Here is a 16509-nt window from a genome sequence, read left to right on the forward strand (position 1 = left end):
CTTTCTTCTACCAACACCACAGCTGATGGTGAATGCATGGCATACTTCAAGCTTGCCTTACGTCACTTCTGGGGTCTCTTTTGCTCAGGAGACCCCTGTGTTCATGCATTCAGTTTTGGCCAGTTCTGCAAAACTAATCGGTGCTAATGCAGGCAATGTGTTATGTGCCAGCAGAAAGAAGACGTTGAATACACTTTCTGATGTAGAGCTATGTTGTGGCAAAGGGTTACAAGTGTGCATTGACGTTGGCTGATCTTTTAACCAGTTGACAAATGTTGAAGGTGAACAACTACTTAAACCAAATTGACCTTAAATCTTCCTGTATGCTCTGAGTTACTGCACAGGCTGATGCCTGGGCTAAACAAGCAGGAAGGTATTTGCCTCTGAAGCGCAGCCACTGAAGGAGAAACTATTGTTTCCTTTCCCCTCAACCTGCTCACCCTCTGCTTTGCCTTCAGACTTCCCGGGGTGTGTGGCTTGTGCCGCATTACCCGAGTAAGTGGTGCACAGGGATGTCTTACATGCACACACATATATAAGCAGGCACAAACACACGCGCGGGTGTGTGCATGCGCAACGATTTATATGCACATGCCTCTGTGTGTATAAATACATAAATACATAAAAATAAATACAAACACATACTACACTTTTATTACTAACCATATTTCTTAATATATGGAGTTCACAGTTTGTGCCTGGAGGGGACTGTGTTTTCTTGCAAAGCCACCTAAAAGGCACCAGTTTCAAAAGACATGTAAGTGGTCAATATAAACACAATTTACATGCAGTGACTGAATTCCTCTAAGCTCCAGGGATAGGAAAGATTTTTGGTCAGATGTATTTTAGTTTCAGACAGATTTCTGAAGAAAGTAACTAGGTTTGTAAAACTGAGGCCAGCATGTCTTCCCATTGATCACAGAGCTAACAGTGCGTTGCCCTCAGGGCTGTGTTCACTGCAAAAGGAATACCAGCTTGGAAAGGACAGATAAAACACGGTGTTATTTAGCCTAGTTATTTTCCAGCTTTTAATGTGCTTGGCAGACCCTCTTTTCTTGTCAGAGCAATGAAACATGTCAGAGCTAGACCTCGCCATCACTAACCTGTGGTCAGTAACACCAGAGTGGTTAGACAAAGCCTGCCACAGAAAATGCTAAAAATAGCTTCCCTGGCCATCTTGCAGTGCGACGGCTCTCCAGACAGATCCCAAGGACAGTCACCTTAAATCCTCAGCATCAGGCAGCTCTTGCTAGCACTTGCTCTCAGGAAGGAAAACTATTCTGGGTGCAAAAAGCCAGCAGAGAAATGATGATATTCTGGGGTGTGGGACCAAGAGGAACTGCCCTTCCCTCCTCTCGTGTCACAGACAGGCAATAGTAACTTAGCACTGGAAGACAGGAGGAGAAATCAAGGCCAGTGCTGATATCTGAACCCTCCTTCATCAGTTTTGGGTTTCTTTAGGTTAAATTTTCAAGCAAGTCTAAAAGGCAGGGTAATGCACCTGAGGCATTCCAGGAGACTGTTGCACTGATGAAGCATTAATGGCGTTTATTCTGCCATTACTTTAGCTACTGTACCCATATACAGCTAAATACTGTTTTCATGCTTTAACTAGCTAGCTTAAGTCTTACAGGCTATGTGTTTTCTTCAGGGGTTTAGACATGGAGCAGGGTAAGCAGTGGTTTTCTACTCAATCACTTCCCCAACTCCAGAACAGCCGAATGTTATTTGTAATGTGAATAGCAAAATAGTTTAAAAAGTGAATTTTAGAGGAGGGTTGTTGTGCTGTAGAATGAAATTTCCTAGTTCTGAAACACTCTGAAAATTTTAAACCCTCATTGAAACTCTTGCAATGCTCTTTCCCAACCATACTGGCTTTTGGATTCTTTTCTTATAGTGTGAATGGTATGGAGAAAACCCAAAGGGACTGCACCTCAGGGTGCTGCTGCTCCTTTGGGTCAAGACTATGTGTGAACAATATTTTAGAATAAGTACCCTAACTTGAAAAACTTTGCTTTTTAACAGGTTAGCTTATTTACTGCATAGAGACAGACTGTGTCGTTATGTGTTGTCACCCAGGATTTTCTCCATGACATGTCTGTATGTCTCCTGATGTCTATCACTTCCCATAAACATCACAACAAAGCATCACCTATTTATCTTCATCTCTCCTTCTACTCCTCTTCCACTACAGCCTTCCTACATCTCTAAAAAAGTGTCTGCACCTCCCGCCACAGTTTCTTGGCACATGGGAAAATGGCTGCCCTATGTTCTGACATTAACATTAACATTGTTTCTGTGCAAAGTGATGTTTTGCTTCTTTTTAGCAGAGGCACGTGAGCTGTGCAGTATCTCTTCTTCCCCCATGCTCCCCTTCTCCACCCTGAGCCTTTCTCACTCTAAAGATGACCCCCTCATAGTCTCAGACCTGATTACCACACACACAGCTGTTCAGCTAAATAAATGTTTAGCATTATAGATTAACTGATAAGTGACCCAGTTAAAAACAAAATTTCTTCATTTTTTATCTCTCCTCTGACCGTTACATGCCACGGTGAACATTCATAAACATAATTATACACGTTCACACATATACTTGCTGTAGGCTGTATGGCAGAAAATTAAAATACAATGCATATCCTCAGTGCCTGGAGAAGAGGAGATGCATTATTCAGTGGAACTAACTACCACACAGTGTTACTACAGAGTAATTAGTAGCATGACTGTCAGGCACAAAGAAAAAACATCTTGAAAGAGCTACAAAGGTTGAAAAAGCTGACTAAGTATATTACTTGTTATTAGTAAAATATAAGCTGCCAGGTATGTCTTCCAACTTAAATTGTAAGAATTATTTATAGCAGGATTTTTCCCCAATAGCAATAACTGCAAATGATTAATTCATACAGAAAGCTAAGATAATTATGAATTATTGCAAATCAAACTCCAAGCACTAAAACTAAATGTAAATCTTAAAAAGAGAAAGCTTTAAAAGGGGTTACTTTTCCCAAAGAAGCCAGCAAGATAGTGTATTTCTCAGCCTGCATGGTGAGAACCAGAAGTGTATTTTTTTTCTGAAGTTCAGCATTTAGGGAACCTATAGGCAAACAAGCAAAATGTCACTTCTCCCTGGTGCTTGTGATGACATCATGCCACTTCCCATGACAGCATCCAGGACATCTTGCCACAGAGGAATTTTCAGCTGAGGTCAAAATGTTGACCACTATTAAGTACTATTCTCCACATCATTTCCAGGCTGGTGATCATTTGCAGTATCATTGCCTCTGTGTTTATGACTATTTTATTTGACTGCATAGCTCACTTGGCTCTGCAGGCTCCATGGCACCGCAGAGGTGATTCAGGAGAGTCTACCATTCAGTCTGCCAAAGCCCGAGAGTCAGACACCACATTAGAAGATTTTTTTTTTAATCACTAGCTTTATGATGCTCTGTGCCTTTAAGACTATGCCTTAATGGCTATGGGGTGTTTCACTCAGAAGAGAGTATTGATAAGTCCTCAGAATTTTGATGTCTAAATAAATATATGCTTTTTGGAATTCATTTCAGAGTTTATAGTTATTTCTTATCCAAAATTAATAAAGTGATAATATTATTAAACCTGGTTACAATAAGCATGTGTATAAAGAATAATTAAATCAAATAAAAGGTAAAGACTTAACAAAAGAGGTGGAGCTGACCAGCATTTTTCAAAGCATGAAATTTTGCTCAACAGTTCTGTTGAAAGCTCAGATAACAACTGGAAAAAAATCCCACAGCTTTTCTTCCCTCCTTTTTGACAAATTTCAATTAACAATTATATAATAGTAAAAAGTTCAATAGGAAAACACAAAGCAGCGGCACAGGCTGCCCAGTGAGGCTGCGGAGTCCCTTCCCTGGAGACATTCACACCCCACCTGGACACGTTCCCATGCCCCCTGCTCTGGGTGTGCCTGCTCAGGTAGGGGGTTGGACGGGGTGATCTCCAGAGGTCCCTTCCAACCCCCACCATTCTGTGATTTTGTGAAAACCAAATCATCAACAGCTTCCGAAAAGTAGTTGCTGATTTGGCTGTGGTCCTATTCCTTTTCTGCCTGTTATTCAGTAGACACAAAGAGCCCTGATCAAAGATAAATATTAGTGAAGGAATCACTATTTGCCTGAATACAGCTTACACCTGCAGAGCAGCAAACCTAGGAGGTTCCTGCTCATTTCCTAGAGGTACCCACAATTTCATCGGCTACATTACTAAAGAAATAGTATCCGTTCACGAGTAGGCATCTTTGCATGCAAATACACGTACTCAACTGCTCTCATGCTTATCCATGCTAATAGCACAGGCATGATTTTGCATATATATTTTAGCATTATTTATTAAACAATCATTTGAGTGAAGGCAAGAGAAACTAGAACAGTAGAAAAGAGGAGTGATGTAAAGTCCAGCAAAGCAAAGTGGCCAGATGCTGTCAGCATGAGTGTCAGCACCACAGCGACAGACAGATGAAGAGGAGAAATGCTCTAGAAAAAAGGACTGGGAGGGGAGGCAGGGGGAAGGCGAGTTCACCTTGTCACGTAGATGATACAGAGAGAGAAGCAAGTCGCTTCTGCAATCATGTCCCTCATCAGAAATGTCTGGAAAAGCATCTTCTTTCTCTCCACATCTGCTTTCTGACAGGTGACAGGAACAGCAGCACCGCTGTCAGTTAACTCTCCTGTGAACTGCTGGGAACACAGAATACGCAGACCCATGTTTTCCTGGCAGAATGTTGCTATTGACATTTCACTGACATGCATTCCCTATTAATGCTGCCTCTGCTGCTCACCAGAGCCAGTGTTCCACTTCTCCTACTTCAGTGCACACAAGTTCTCAACAAAACAGTGCACTTTGCTGTCAAGTGCCTTCAGGATCTGATAATTGGAAGATGAAACATTTCTCCCCAGTCCAGTAGATCACACTTTTCTATTTCTTCTGAGTACAGAAGCAGAAGCTCAGTTTTGGAAAATCAACTTCACTCATGAATGTGTCCAAGTCCTGAGGTTGTTGGTTTAAAAAGTTTGGAAAAAACAAACCATTTATAAGCCAATATTCAAGAATCAATAGCTTGTAAATAGCCTTGCTTGTTATTTATCATGTACTGGAATAATAGATCACATAAGAAAACAATCCATGATGGACATGTCAAATAAAATCAAAGCTACCTGTATGCAAACAAAAGTGAGCTGTGCTATCAGCATACCCTCTCCCATTTTTCTTTATTTTTAGAAAAATCTGTGCATAGCCAATAACACCCCGTAGTGAAAATTTATTCCCATTCCCAAGGCCTATTAAACTTCATCCAGAGATGGATCGGGACCTAAGAGAGCAATTTGGGCCATAGACATTTACCTCACACTGGCAAAACTTCCCAGTGTAAATGTCTTTTGTTAGTGCTGAACCTGGGTGTTCACAGCATTGAAATGACTGCTGCCACAGAAGCACCAGCGTGAGTTTGAGCACCGCTTCCTAAGAAACCTGCATTAGCAATGACATTGCATCACATCAGAAATGGAAACCACTGAACAGGTTAGCACACACAGCAGGCAGTGTAGTTAAAGAAATAAAAGATTTGCACCGTGATTATGTCCTCAGCTTGTTTGGTTCTGGGACCATTGAACTCATCAGTAGGCTTTACTGAAAGTGAAGCTCAGTGAAGACTGTGAAACCAAGAACAGTTTCCAAAGCTGAGTACTGGGTGGCTAAAGGGAAGCGGTGCACTGCGTGATATGAAAGACAATGGGTTTTTTTTACTATTTAAATGCAAATCGTTGTTAAAACGTGTGTCTTGATCAGTTCAACGCAGTTAATCTGATTTCTAACACAGACTGAGAAGAAAAATAATTTGTAATGATGAGGACCAAATGTCACAGGCGGGGTACGACACTCGGAATTCTGCGCAGAGCAGACAAGAAAAACGAGCAAATTAAATGCCAAACGGTGCAAATTCATAATTTTAGGAACAGAATCGATCAGTGGCACTATTTCGCCTTGGCTCGCCGATGGGGCAGACTGCTCGCGTGTTCAAGCGTAAGCTCGTAAGAGCAGCAACTTTTTTTGCCCTCTGTGCGTGTTTCGACCCCTCTCGACGGGCACAGCGAGGCGGCGGCGCGGCCGGGAGCCGCAGGCAGGGAACCCTGCCCGCACCATCGCTGCCTGCGCCGGGGCACCGCGGCCCGGGGAGCGGACAGGAAGGGGTGTGGGCCCCCCCGCCCCGCCACCCAGCGCCGCTTCCAGCGCTCCCCGGGTTCGCACGGGGACCAGAGGTGCCGCCTTCCACCTCCTCCTCTTCCTCCTCCCCGCTCCTGCCCGGCCGGCTGGCAGCGTGCGGCTGGACGGGGACCTGCGCCGGGAGCCGGGCGGTGGGCGGCTGGGGGGAGCCGGGCGGAGTCGGCCGGGGGGAGCCGGGAGGAGCCGGGCGGTGGGCGGCCGGGGGGAACCGGGAGGAGCCGGGCGGTGGGCGGCCGGGGGGAGGCGGGGGGAGCCGGGAGGAGTCGGGCTGTGGGCGGCCGGGAGGAGCCGGGCGGTGGGCGACGGGTGCGGCGCGGCGCGGCGGGGGTCGCGGTGCGGGTCCGGGGGGCTGCGAGGCTCCTGCGGGCGCCGGGGGGGCGCGGAGCTGCCGCCCCTGATGGCCTTTGTCTCCCCGCAGGCAGAGCCGGCGGCGCGGGGCCGGGAGCATGGCTTGGGGCGAGCTCAGCCTCTTCCGCTGGCTGCGGGAGAGCCGGCAGTCCAGAAAACTGATCCTGCTCATCGTGTTCATCGCCTTGCTGCTGGACAACATGCTGCTTACGGTAGTCGGTAGGTAGCACGGTTTTTGGTTGTTTTCTTCCCGTCCCGATTTATGCCAGAAATAATCTTCGGTGACAGATGTACTCCCTGAACGCATGATTAATGCTCTCAAACCAAACATTTTCAAGCGCTGATTTTTTTTTTAAACACGAATTATATTCTAGGAATAGCAAACACACTGCCGTATGCATCAGTCTCACTTTATTTCTATGTTAAACGCAGCATAAGGAATGGTATAAAAAGGTCTTCACAATTCCTTCTTTCTACTAGACGCCACTTATACTTCATGAATGACAGATGACAGTATTTTTAGCTCATCATCGTTTTTTCTCCTGTGGTCACACAACTGAACCAACAGGCTAGATAACACTGGAGATGCCTGTTTCCTTGCGATATTTCCTTTCTCCCCACTCTGCTCTAAATTTGATAGGTTAGTGAGAAAACTGTCTAAGTGGGCTTTAAGGAAAGCACTTCTATGAGTTGGTTTAATAAAATAATCCAAGTTTTGATCGAAGTCGAAGATGCAACTTTTACTGGCTTTACCAGCATCGTGTCAAGATTTAGGAATCTACTCAAATAAAACACATTTTTCACTGGTAATTTTGGAAGTTCTCACCTTCAAACGTTTATATGAATTTAAAGAAAAGGGTTCAGAGAGGTTGGTGGTTTGTGGACGCGCACACACGAATGCACATGCTTCTCTCGTAAGTGAATCGGGCTGTGCAGAGCCGGCTCTCGCACGATGCTGCAGTGCCAGCTTCTGAACCACACTCCTGAATTTCATGGGCGACTTCAGCTTAAAAGCTGATGCCACAATGTAGATCTTAACTAAAAGCATATATATTTTCAGCAAGTCAATTTTTGAGGTTTTTTTAACATGAGTATGATTCCTTATAAAGTTATTAATATTTAATTACGTATTCAGCAATATGTATGCTAGAAGCCCTAGAAATTATTATAGTTTCCAGACTTACTGAAAGAGTGGTTTTTTTCACAAAGAGATGCAAGACAAGGAGAGGATATTCTGTCATAAGTGCTAAACTGAATGGACGTGACATCTGTTTCACATATTCTGAAATGTTAATTTCTGAGATACATATTAATGCAATTAAATTGCAGCTAAGATCCTAAAGCATCTAAAGAAGGTCCCTCCTGAATGATCTTTTGTCATGCTTTTGGCTGGGATAGAGTTCATTTTCAATGTAAATTTTTAAAAAATAATGAGATATGCAAACATCAACACATTAGTTTTGATTACTTAATATGGAAGTGTTACGGTTTTTTCCTTCTTACGGCTGTTATTTATCAATATTTTTGTGGTTTATTTTAGAAATGTGTTTTATTCCATTTTTTAATATTTGTATTTTATATATATGGTTTAATAATAGATTTGATGCTTTTCTCACCTTTTGTGTTTTCACAATCTAATAAATGGATTTGTGCAGTTGTGTGCAACAAAGAGACTCTTCAGGCATGGGCTTTGATGCTACTTATATTTTGCTTTCTGAACGATGTCTGTATAGAAAGTCTTATGTTTATGAAAACTGGCAGAAAATAAAGACTAATGTAAAAGAACTTTTTGTTTTAAACTGCCCTTCTGAGTTATGGGTGTGGTTTTTTTCCCATGAGTAAACTTATATTTCAGTTCTATGTTTCCACTGTTCAAAATCCTTACTGATGTGCTCTGTAAAGTCTGTGTTTCCTAATCGATGGCAAAGCAAAAAAGAAAATTTGGTGATTCCATTTACAAATAACCTGATAGTAAGATGCCAATATATTCTATTTGTTTTTCCAGTGCCAATAATTCCCAGTTACCTTTACAGCATCAAACATGAGAAAAATGCCACAGAAATCCAGACTACTAAGCCAACTGTAGTCTCAACAGTGATGGACAATTTTCAGAGCATCTTCTCCTACTACGACAATTCAACGATGGTTACTGGAAACGAATCTGATAAGACACGACTCAGAGAGCTGCATCATACTCAGACAGAACAAATGATAGTAAATGTGACTGCTTCCCCATCTGACTGCCCTAAGGAAGATAAGGACCTGCTGAATGAAAATGTTCAAGTCGGTCTCCTGTTTGCTTCAAAAGCAACAGTGCAGCTAATCACTAACCCCTTCATAGGGCCACTGACAAACAGGTATGTTATTTCTGCTACGTTACTCAGTTAGGAATTTAGACTGATGTTTTAGTCCAGACTAGTATTTCAAACAAAGTATTTTTAATTATATTGTGACCCTGGCCTAGTGGCCTTCTTACTTTATCTGGACGAATATTTTAGTGAAATATGTTTGATGAACACGTTTAGAAAAACACCTACATCCTTTCCAAAATAAATTGTTAAGCAGCACATGAACCATCTGATACATTCAGTATCATACACATTTCCTCCAGCTACTGAGACCTCAGGTTTTTATAGAAACTTCTGCTGAAATGGTGTTGAAACATCTTCAATACAGCTATATGGGGCCAAAAGACACTACAACATAACATTTACGAAGCACTGTGAATTGATGATATAACTGTTATACCTATGTTAGGCAAGCGTGATATTGAGACTGTAGGCAGGGTTTAGATCCCCCCCTTGCTTTCAGAGAGATGCACAGCTCTTGGTGCGATTTGGTATTCAATGATTTGGAGTCATCTGAGGTAAGAATCAGTGGGGACTTTGTGTAAAAAAATGAACTAGTGTCAAACTTTGCTGATGCCGTGTTCATCGCCGAGTTCAGTGGATCACAGATTTCCATCAGTACATGATCTACCCCAGCCTTCAAACTGTTGTCTCTAAATTCTTGCATATATACGTCTTGAATGAAATGCGTTTAAATGGTGCTTTATAGAAAATCTATTTCAGCCAGTATCAAGGGTATAAGCACTGACATCAATGACTTACCTCTTCCCCAAAATCAAAGCAGTCATGATGTTTACATGGAGATTAAAAAGTATTTATCATATCATTTAAATTGTTTATATTAATGATTAATCTGATTTAATTGTTAGTGTTTTGTGTGACTTTTCCCCACAGAAGCAGCTGCAGTCCTCCTAAACAGAATATGAGACGAAACTCTGCAGGAAACAAATTGTATTTAGTCAGATCACTAATTTTCATATTTCTTGTTTAAGCTATTTTTATAAAGAAGATTTTTTCCTCTCAGAAAATAATATGTGGCTGAAATTTGTCCTTGTAAAACCGTTAACACTAGATATTTCAGATTTTGAAGCCAAAACTACTTTTCTTAGGTTTTATAGCTTTTAAATATATATATATAGTCTGAGTGTTTCACTTCAATCTGAGAGAAGAGTATCCAGCTGAGGGCTAAGCGGCGGTTTGACTCACAGTGTTATGAATTCAAATCCCTTATACAATCTGTGGAACTGATCTAAACACAAAAGCTCTAAATGAGATAGTTTAATTTCTCTCGCGTTTCCCCTTATTTCCTACTGCATACCACCTGCACAGGTGTAAGTACACCACTGCAAAACTGCTTTTCTACAAATATTGCTGCAAGTTGAGGAGGAAAACAGATTCTTGTTACTGGATTTTCTGTATCGTTTTGTGAGGATATGATAGCTTATCCACAGGCAAAGTAACATAACATCAAATAGTATTTTCACAATAGTTCTTTAGGTATTTTTCTGGATTTTCCTAAATGTCTAAATTATTGCCCTATTGATATTTACTTTCCTCTGTTACGATCATCATTTCCACAACCTGCCAAACCATGAGAGTACACTCCACGTTGTCAGTGATTTTTTCAATAGCACAGTTACCTCATTTTGTAATATGACCTCCGCTCTTTCTTCATGCTTAAATAAGCGGGTGCATGTCCCTGCTGAGGCCTCTCCAGGTGCCTGCGCATCTCAGGACCGAGCCTGGTGCTGCCCACGCCAAGGCACAGGGTGACACCTCTCCCCTGGAGCCAGCTGCCAGGACATGCGTGATACATCCCTAGGTTTGACAGTGGGGCAGTAGATGTTCCTGTAGCATCTCCCTTTGCCGCTGTCAGGAGCAGGGTGGCAACACACCAGTGTGAACGTCAGTGCTGTGAGCTGAATTTCCTCCTGGAAACTTCCTACAGGTTTTTTGCACAGGGCTGAGTGTGATTGCCATCACAGGGGCAGGTTTGCAAGCTCAGATGCCCAACAAGCATGAGAAGAAAAAACAAGGAGCGCATCGTCCCAGTGTCCTGCGCAACAGACTCTTTTCTCATACAGCAGAAATTAATGCCTTAGTGGCAAAGTGGCCCTAAATTAGATTTAAAGATTACTGGGTTTCCTTTAAGCGTTATTTGTATCTTGGTACCAGTATCTGCCTTTCTTCTGAGAAATGTTTAGTGGGAAATATCAGTTAACACATTTATCAATTAACTGTAGAAACCATTGGCAAAAAAAACCCCTGAAGTCAGTATTTCCTAATTACAATGTGTATATGATCAGTTAAAAAGCAGTGCAAAAACTGTGATTATTATAAATGAAACAGAAAATATCTGAGTTATCATTACAAAGACTCTTCCTTAACACTGATAATCTGTTCAGTGATAATTGTTATTGCCGTTACTTTTGCAAAATTTCAGCAAAATATCACAGCTTAAGGAGAATCAGTTGCTCAGTTCAAGATTAGCGTGCAGTTTGTTAAGATGCCTAGCAAGTTTCTTTTTCAAATAGGTGACACACGGTTCTTAGTTTTTATTTTTCAGCCAAATATAGTTGTTCAGGAGTGGTTTAGATTATTAATCAGGTATGGAGTTGCTGGCTTTTGGTAGGCACTGGCTTTGAATGCTTGAGTTTGACAGGATGAAATGGGATGTTCTATTCATACAAGTCTGCCAATTATTACTTTATTTTAGGTTTTCTGGAAGTTCTGTAGGCTTTTTTTCCCCTTTTTCTATAACTACTGGAGGTGTAGATTTTTAGGAATACATTTCAAATTGGTTTCATTCAAGAAGTAAGTTCTGCTAAAAATATTTCTTATTTAAAGCCCAGCTCTTTCCATGGAGTGCTGGGAAAAAACGCACACCTGGCTTAGTGAGCTGGTTCACAATTCATGAAAGTCCTAGCAAAGGAAAGGCTAGATGATGGCTTTGCTGTGGGATGTCAACAACACAGTTCCAACCATGGCACAGTTTCAGGGCAGAGCTGATAAGGTTTTGTATGTCAGATGCACATTATGTTTTTTCTTGTAGTGAAATTGGTAAGAAACTATACAAATAGCACAGCACTTGATACAGGGCACTTTGTGAGGAGGATGCACTGGCAAGGGGAGACTGAAGGCTCTGCCTAATCCTTTCCAGTGAAGAGAGTAGGCAAAAGGCTGCTGTGCCCAGTATAACTGACTGATTTGCTCTGTTATTTTTTTCAAACTCTTACCAAGCTCTATGAGTGAGGCTGTGAGCGCAGCTGTGCTAGCCCCACAATCCTATAGAGCCAATGAATGTCTCCCCTGCTGTGTCTCTCCCTCCCTTTATTTATCAGTCTGAAAAAATACATAGTTTTAACCTTGTGCTTATCCATATTGTCTCAAAAATAATTAAAAAATGAACAGATATTTTTATAATAATTTTTACACCAGCCTGACTACAGCTTTGAACTTTGCATGAGAGTGGCTAGTACCACAATACGTTCATGAACAAGGCACATGCAAAGAATGAGGCAGAGAAATGAATAACATTTGTAACTACTTAGCTACAAAACTATTTAGTTCAGTTCCTATGAAAGCTTTCCTTTCAGATTTTGGCAGGTGGTTGAAATGACCAGTTCTGCAGGCTGGACAAAGCCTCTCTGCCTACCCTGTGCTACAGCATGGAGGTGGAGAGTGCGTGGACCACAGCCCTTGTCCCTGCTGACCTTGCATGTTCTTCCCTACCTTCACACATTCAGCAGTTCATTGGTTCATAACCTCAAGGAAAATAGTCTTCTTGCCATACATCCTCCCCAGTCCTCACTGGCAGTGAAGAAGATAGCCAGAGTGCCAACCAGGACAGACTTGACAAGGGCTGCTCACAGTGGTACTGGTGTAGCTGTATAACAACAAGCAGAAATCAGTGGATTTGCACCACTGTAATGGATGGATGATTAGGCCTTAATCATCCTCAGCTGCTAACCTGGTCCGTGTAACCTTTATTTTACAGCTGCACTGCACCCATCAATCAGTTGCCTTATTGTAGGGTAACCTTATTAGTGGGTATAACCCACTTCCAAACAGTCCTGCAATCTGGGGCCAACATGGCACTGAAATGGAGTAATTTAGGCATTCTCCATCAGTGACAGCCTTTCCTCTCCCTCCTTCAGCTAATGACTCTGGCTTTTTTGGAGGTCAGAAACACTTGTAGGAAGCACTCTCAGCTGCAGGTAGCCTTTGTGAAACGTGCTGGACTCTGCTTCAGATTCTCTTGGAAGTTTTTGAAAGGAGTGCCCAAGAAAATGATACACTTGAGCATGGTAAAGAGGAAAAAGAAGAGACAAGACAGGCTGTAATGCTCTATTGTGCTGCACAGGAACAAAATTTAGAGATAGCTGTGGAGTATGTCATGTCATGACCAAGAAGTAGAAAATGCATATTCACAGGTTTCACATGGCAAGAACATGAATGGCCCAGGACCAAGGGACAGAATCACCAAATAGTTGGCTGTTACAAGTAGTGTCCCTCCTTTTTGTGATTATTTGTGTTATACAGTGTAATTGTTCAGCAAAAACTCCCAGTCTGTGCTCTCTAATGTCTGTTGTACAGATTAGGGAATGCAGCTGCAGATTAGACATTCGTGGTAGTGCAACTGTCAACTAATTAATGCTGCTATCTCAGGAGGAGGCAGGGTTTATTAAAAGGCAAGGTTTACTAAGGTTATGCAGGAATGGACAATCTGCATATCTAACTAAATGTCAGCTGGATGGGGGTAAGACTGACCCCTGAGCAAGAGCAGCCATGCCTCCAAGAGGTTCAGCAGTCTCATGCAGGGGCAGCACACCAGAATTGTGCATCACCAAATTGTGGGTGAAGCTCCAGGCAATTTTTAGCTTTTCAGAGGATTATAATGACTTGTTTAATTCAGCACAAATGCCTGTCCTGTGCTGACCTGTATACCTTTGCATCATCTTGTATGATGGATCACTGGCAATGCGGACTTTGGCTGGAATGACTACCTGTGCCCACACAGAGCCTAGTTCTAAAATACTTAATTTCTGTGTGGAGGAAAAAGTATGTGTTAGACCTCAGCATTTGTGATAAAGCATCATGTTCTACTGGGTAGCAAGAGTAGGACTGAGTTCTGCTCCAGTTCTTCCCTCATCACCCCCTGCTATGTATCGCTTCACACCTTGCTGTGACCCTGGCTGTCCAAAATAAATGAGGAATAATATCTGTGACTGCAAAAATTAAGAACAATGCTTGAATAGTATTTCATTGAACATTAAAAGTGACTTCCAAAATACTTGTGTCTTACAGCCTTAAACCAATAGAAACTTTCCAAGTGTAGGAAGCCTATTGGGAGGATTGAAATCTGCTTTAGCTTGATGGAGTATCATTTAGAACTAGTATGAGAGCCCTTCTCTTTTTTTAACCCATAAATGTTTATGGAAGATCTCACAGCTCACGTGTCTGGTCTAGTGATGGAAATGTGAATGTGGAGACAATCTGGATGGCATTTGTCTTCGTGCAAATAACTGAATTTTAATTCAGCGTACTTGTAGCAGAGCAAATTTCTGTCTCATGGTCCCTGTGTCAAGTTTAAGAACGGCTTGATTTCTGCACTGAAATAAAATTTCCCCCTACAGTGTACATCCTAGATACGTCTAGGGTGGCCTTGACAGACGTAACTCTACTTTACTTTGCAATGGAAGAAGGCATAAGGATGCTCAACTTTTGCTTTCATACCACAGAGAAATATCATATTGCTCACTAACAGCAGTAGCCATGCTTGCAGGGTTTTTTTTAAATCTGTACTTCAGTGCTTTCTTTAACTGAAAAATTGAAAACCAAAGCAATTATGGTCAAACTCTCTGTGGTCTTTTCTAACTGAGCCCACTGGGAAGGAAAGTGCCCACTTCAGGTCTGAGGCAGGCAGGAAGTTGGTTGCAGGTAATTTTTTATTTCCTCATGTACATAGCAACATCAGTGAAGATCAGCATCCCATTGTTTGATACCTACTGTACACACAGCAAGGCTTAGAAATATCATCCACTTTAAAGCAGACAAAAAAAGCTAGTATTATTCTCTTACAGGTGAGGTATCAAGGTGCTGAGAGATTAAAATGCTTATCTTAAGGCCGCAGAGGTAGTCTGTGATAGCGCCAGGGATTTAATTTGCTTTGGAGATACCAGTCCAGTTAAGTACCACAGCAGTAACTAGTCTTTGCTGGATATTTGCAACACCCACTTACAAATTTCAACTAGAAGAATCTGTGCACTGTGTTTTTGTCATATTTTAATGTAGTAATGATATTTAAGGCAAAATTGTTCTTCATTGGAGATTTCTGTGGTGTGTAGAAATGCGCATGCTAGATTTCTTTCATTCACAAAACTCAAACAGATGTTACTATGAGACATATAATGAACATCAAGCCCTGCACTTCAGAGAGTTTTCCATTATCCAAGGTCCTTAATTGTATAAAAATTGTATTAACAAAGAAGCAAAGCTCAGAATAATTATTTTGGTTTACCTGTGTCATGACTTCTATTATTAAAAATTAAAAGGGTCATTATAGACTCTTCCATTATTTGATTGACCTACTTCAGCCAATACTGCCAATATAAATGCCCAAATACTGTCAAATCATTGGAAGTTGAAGTCAATCAGTACTCCTTTGAAAAGCATCATGCATTGTTGAAAAATTTGCCCATTAAATAATGTCTTTGCAAATATATTTAAGATGTACGATCCTACAAAAAAAGAAGCTGTGGATAAAGTGCGCTGAATAAAATATACAGACTGTCTTCAGAGCTACCTGAGTAGTGGTTTTGATTCTAGGGTAGATTTTTCATGGTGTGAAAAATATTATCTTGTGATTTTTTTGTTGAAATTTCAGTTTTAGCTGTTCAAAAAATGTATTTGCTTGCTGTCAGAAAATTCTTTATTTCCTGGAATCTTGAAAATACTTATAGCAACTGGGCATTTCTACAGGTTGTTTAGAGTCCTAATGAAGAAACACACTGATGAAGAAAGCTTTGATCAGCTCCATTTTTACTGTTAGACCAAATGAAAGCAAAAATATAGTTCTCAGGCTTTATGGGACTCTTTCAATGCTCCAGGCTGAGGCAGAACTCCCAACATAGCTAATGACAAATTTCTCCAGTAAAAAAGCCTTTGGTTTGACCGTGTCTAATTAGAGTCATTGTCTCATGAGGAAGGAAGCAGATGAGCATTGAAACACTATGGGGATATTTCAAAGTTCAGCATGCTCAGACAAATCTTCCTTTCTCATACCTTTGGCAACCCCATGGAGGCCCACAGGGGCTTTACTGGGAACAGTTATGGTGGAATGGGAACAGGGCAATCAGATTCTAATGAGAGAAGGTTTCCTTCCAGGGATTTCAGATACAAAGTCTGCTGTGCCAGATGAAAAGGCATTTGTAACATGGACAAATTTGATCATATGGTCCACAATAAATAGTTCGAAGCCCACCAAGGAACTACAGGTTGGGTTTTTGCAGTGTGTGCACTCATGTGAGTAAGTCTAACTCAAAATGTCAGTGAG

General features: G+C 41.5%; 1 protein-coding gene across 5 annotated transcripts in view; it reads left to right on the forward strand.

Moving 5' to 3' along the window:
- The first annotated feature begins 6209 nt into the window (after window positions 1-6209).
- The window catches only part of SLC18A2 (solute carrier family 18 member A2), a 30839-nt gene continuing 20539 nt past the window's right edge, over window positions 6210-16509 (forward strand). Inside the window, exons 1-3 of one of the 5 annotated variants that reach the window (XM_075108278.1) lie at window positions 6210-6293; window positions 6677-6825; window positions 8612-8963. In XM_075108278.1, the coding sequence (XP_074964379.1) occupies window positions 6705-6825; window positions 8612-8963 (473 nt within the window). In that variant the 5' untranslated portion in view covers window positions 6210-6293; window positions 6677-6704. Of the gene's footprint in view, window positions 6390-6506; window positions 6565-6624; window positions 6826-8611; window positions 8964-16509 lie in introns of those variants that run through there. The other 4 variants (XM_075108277.1, XM_075108280.1, XM_075108281.1 and 1 more) reach the window with 4 other exon arrangements.

The sequence above is a fragment of the Phalacrocorax aristotelis genome, chromosome 12, assembly GCF_949628215.1.
Source record: "Phalacrocorax aristotelis chromosome 12, bGulAri2.1, whole genome shotgun sequence".
NCBI classification, from domain to species: Eukaryota; Metazoa; Chordata; class Aves; order Suliformes; family Phalacrocoracidae; genus Phalacrocorax; species Phalacrocorax aristotelis.